At 34.6% G+C, this 5015-nt stretch overlaps 1 protein-coding gene across 1 annotated transcript in view; it reads left to right on the top strand.

Annotated features, from left to right (window-relative positions):
* The first annotated feature begins 350 nt into the window (after positions 1 to 350).
* LOC107683410 (NXPE family member 3-like) overlaps positions 351 to 5015 on the top strand; it is a 13642-nt gene continuing 8977 nt past the window's right edge. The window contains exon 1 of the mRNA XM_016479467.1: positions 351 to 401. Coding sequence (XP_016334953.1) covers positions 351 to 401 — 51 coding nt within the window. The remainder of the gene's footprint in view (positions 402 to 5015) is intronic.

Below are 5015 nucleotides of genomic sequence, written 5' to 3' on the forward strand. Positions count from 1 at the left end.
CTTCTTAAAATTTGTTATGAAGAATTACATGAAGGCTATGAAGGCTAGGCTAATGAATTTTCATCATAAGCAATATACGAACATAACGAATACCCTAGCTATTCTATAAAACAAAATTTTCATTAAAAAAAGCCATAAATCACGAATATGATGAAATAAAAAACTATTCATATTTATATATAAATTAATTATATATAATAGTTTTATGTCAAATGGATAAGGAAATGGCACTATAGAGGGGTGTGTGCTTGTTAATACAAATTATCCAGTTGTTACAAATATACAATTAAACGAGAAGACAGCGCACTCTGTAATAATTTCAGACTTCATCGTAGATGTTTTTTATAAGAATGGGCTCTTCCTCACTCTCTGAGCCTGCTTCTGCCTCATCTTCAGTGGAAGTAGGGTGCACCCATTTACTTTAAAAACTGCTTTTGGCTTATCAAAGTAAAATTGTAGCCTAACAGATGTAATGGTTGTTGCACGAGTTAGTGCACTCTCAGGGCTGGGTTGCGGCAGGAAGGGAATCCGGCGTAAAACGTGCCAAAGCGGTTGTGCGGATCACTCCGCTGTGGTGACCCCTGATAAAAGGGAGCAAGCCGAAGGAAGAGAGAGAGAGAGATGTAATGGTTCTTACATCAAAGCAAATTTATCCAGGTCTAAAAATATTTATGATATATATAGGTGATTTTGCAACATATAAAACCATGCAAATCATTTAGCTAAATATTAGCCTGAACTGGTAAGCAACAGTAGCTATTTTTTTCCAAAATGGCAGCTATGGGGCAAAGTAAGCCAAATGCTGTGGGGTAAATTGAGTCAGCATTTTAACTTACCCCACCATAAGGCACTGTAGTTAAGTTAAATCTCTGAATTATAAACTGGTATTTTAATGTGATATATTACTGGTTTAGTTTATCATATATACATATTCTGTAGCTTATTTCATAGGGACAGTGTACAAGTGCACCAAATCCTTCTCTGATAAGAACCAGAAAATGCTTTTCATCGCATTATAATCAGATATATATTTCCTCCTGTAGTCACTAACGGCCAACAAACTCTCCGTTTAGTCTGTTTTAGGAAGGCTACAACTTTAGTGTTCAATATATTGTTTCAGAAATGCAAACAATTAAATATTGACATTTAAACTTCATTTGGCTGGTTTTATGTTGTTAAAGTTAACTTCATGAAAATAATTTTTAATAAGTTTTTAAATTATTATTTATTTCACATGGGTTTGAATCAGATTTGGTCAGATGGTCATTTTACACTCAGATGGTGCATCTCGACTCGGGTCAACTTACTCCTAACCCGGGGCAAACTGAACCATGGGAATGCTTTTTTTATAAGAAGCCATATTCTTAGAACCCTTTGTATAGATACATTCTGATCATTTAAAATGATAGGAATACTTTCATTAGGATAGGATAGGATAGATACTTTCATTGTACTTCTGCATCATTTTAACTTATCTTGAGGACCACATAAGTAAAAAATGGCTAATCTTACCCCACTCTCCCCTATAAGTATTAGACTTTTAATTTAATATTTTACAGCATAAATCTATATTATATACTAATAAACAACTCATTTAGAACATTTATATTATTTTTAAGTATTTAGGCTATATGCCTACTATTAATATGGTTTTAATAAAATATGTGTTGTAGATTACTAGTATCAAGACAAGTGATTATAATGAGAAATATACTTAATTACAAAAATTAAAGTGTGACAAACTGCTAAATATTCTATATGATGATTTAACTGCTGGCTTACTGGAGCTTTGTATTTATGTTTTCAATGTTGAACTGCCTTTAGCAGCCTCCCTTCGCTCTTTCTCTCTGTCTCATGGGCGTCGCTAGGCCATTTTTAGGGGGCTATAGCCCTTATTATTATACCCTCATTGGGGGCTGAGCCCCCCTAAAACGAACATTTTAGAATCGCCCCTGCTCTGTCTCCGTCTTCTTTTTTGCGAAGACATTTTTTTTGTCTACAAAGTGCGCCAACAACAGCGAATTTTGTGTTATTTATATTAGATCTGATCGGGTACAATAATTCGATTAGACATTCTAATTCTAAGACCGTGGATATTTTGTTATCACTTTTAAAAGACCGAGAGCAAATCATTACCGACAGAAATACAAAAACAAACTACCAAATTACTAATTCAGCGAATCATCCACTGACTGTAATGTGGATTGTAATGCATCTACCTGTTAATGCAACGACATTGCTTGGGAACTGTGGTCTCCACTCCAGCTCGTGAGAAATGCTGCGGAGCGGGAGGGAAAACACGGAGCGGATTAGCGGAATCAGCGGCTCTTTAGCGGAGCGGAGAACAGACCGCTTTGAACTGGGGTGATGGGGGGATTGGTGAAAGGGGCAACTCTGCCGATGAGGGCAAAGGGGCAGTGGCTCTAGCCACCGGGCCACCCCCCTGTGCACGGCTCTGAGCATGGCAAATCTTGTTCATCACCATAATTGATAGAAGTCTAAATTAAAAAAAATAAATAAAATAAAAAATAAGGAGGAGGCTAAAACAGGCACAATGCCCACCCGCATCTGAGTTATGATGTGAAAAAAAGCCCGGACCAAGGGGCGTAAGTCAGGGCCCCTCGGGCTCGGGCTGAAATGCAGGGCTCTAGATGTAACAACACACTGAATAGAGTTGCTACTCGCGGAATATTAAAATTGGCAAGGTGTATTTGTCCGTTAAAGCGCAAGCGACGCGCTTAAAATAATTCCAAATAAATCGTGATTTGGGGCCCCCTAGCTTCCTGGGCCCATATGCCTGGCATATTCAGCACCAAACCACCCCCCCCCCATAAAACCCTTCTTCATTACAATACAAAATAACAAGTGTCTATAAAAATATTATGAAAGCAATAAGTGTTGTATTTTTTCATCATTATGTTTAAATATTTAAATTGTTAAATAACCATTTAACAAGTCACATAATAATCAATCATTACTGCTTAAAATTATAATATTAATATTATATTATAAGTAAAACTAATCATAAAACATTTGTAATCATTCAAAAAATACTGGCCATTTAATCTTATTAAAAATGCTAATGTTTTAGATAAATGCTTAATCTAAAATGCTAATGTTGTCCACACGAGGGAGCCACAGGATAACAAATCCTTCAAGATCTTTGTCTCTGCTCTTTGCAGGATTCTATGAGTCTACGTCTCCTTCAGGACTCAATCCAGAAGAGTCAGTTGTAAACTCTGCCTACTAGTACTTCGATCCCTATGGTGATTCATTCCCTTCTTTCAACAAATCAGAGACGTCATATGAACTAATTAATATTCACGAGCCAAGCCTTCAGAGTAGGAATGATAAAATTAAAATAAAACTCAGGAGTGTAGATGAGACAACCTGAAAAGCACAGACTGAAACAGACTTCACATGAGAAACATTTACCATTAAATTAAAACACCGTTGGACTATTACTTTTACAGTTATATGTCTTATAAAGTATGCCTTCAAACAATGAAATGGAACTTGAATCTCGGGGACCAACACTGTAAGTTATTTCAGAATACTTCTAAATATTAATAGGACAATTGCAGATGCAGATGATCGGCTCATAGCACAGCTGCTTTAACTTTCAATAGTCTCACCAAAAAAACAAAAAAAAAAAAGAGGAAGAAATAAAACAAGGGAAAAAATATTTATAATTAGAAATCTTTTCATTTTGTTGTTCCTTTTGGCAACATTTCCTCCAATTCAGCATTGATTTTTATTGAAATTTGTTCATAACCACAGCAGTTTAATAAAATTAATAAAAAAATTAATAAAAAAAGTTTAATAAATTGACAACATATTGCTTTTACAGTTCACAAGGAAAGATCATGTTTACGGAGGTTTTTTACTGGGCTGTGTCTACTGGTAATCATTTGTTTTCTGGTAAGTTCATTAAAATATGTATTTCGGATAACAAATCCTTCAAGATCTTTGTCTCTGCTCTTTGCAGGACTCTATGAGTCTACGTCTCCTTCAGGACTCAATCCAGAAGAGTCAGTTGTAAGCTCTGCCTACTAGTACCTCGATCCCTATGGTGATTCATTCCCTTCTTTCAACAAATCAGAGACGTCATATGAACTAATTAATATTCATGAGCCAAGCCTTCAGAGTAGGAATGATAAAATTAAAATAAAACTCAGGAGTGTAGATGAGACAACCTGAAAAGCACAGACTGAAACAGACTTCACATGAGAAACATTTACCATTAAATTAAAACACCGTTGGACTATTACTTTTACAGTTATATGTCTTATAAAGTATGCCTTCAAACAATGAAATGGAACTTGAATCTCGGGGACCAACACTGTAAGTTATTTCAGAATACTTCTAAATATTAATAGGACAATTGCAGATGCAGATGATCGGCTCATAGCACAGCTGCTTTAACTTTCAATAGTCTCACCAAAAAAACAACAAAAAAAAAGAGGAAGAAATAAAACAAGGGAAAAAATATTTATAATTAGAAATCTTTTCATTTTGTTGTTCCTTTTGGCAACATTTCCTCCAATTCAGCATTGATTTTTATTGAAATTTGTTCATAACCACAGCAGTTTAATAAAATTAATAAAAAAATTAATAAAAAAAGTTTAATAAATTGACAACATATTGCTTTTACAGTTCACAAGGAAAGATCATGTTTACGGAGGTTTTTTACTGGGCTGTGTCTACTGGTAATCATTTGTTTTCTGGTAAGTTCATTAAAATATGTATTTCTCACAGTTGCTTAGTTATTAATCTTGTTCTGTACACACACAGTTCAGTAATTTACAGGACTTTTACAATTATTTTTTACAAAAATTCTATGCAGTGTTCGTAAAAGAACTGAACAACTAATGTTAATCAGAGGTGGACAGTAACAAAGTACATTTACTTGATTACTGTGGCACACTTTTTAAATGTCTATACTTTGAGTATTATCTTTTCTGGAAACTTATGACTTTAACTTCACTACATTTGAAAGACAAATATCGTACTTT

Source organism: Sinocyclocheilus anshuiensis, unplaced genomic scaffold (assembly GCF_001515605.1).
Source record: "Sinocyclocheilus anshuiensis isolate Anshui unplaced genomic scaffold, SAMN03320099.WGS_v1.1 scaffold1170, whole genome shotgun sequence".
In the NCBI taxonomy this organism is placed as follows: domain Eukaryota; kingdom Metazoa; phylum Chordata; class Actinopteri; order Cypriniformes; family Cyprinidae; genus Sinocyclocheilus; species Sinocyclocheilus anshuiensis.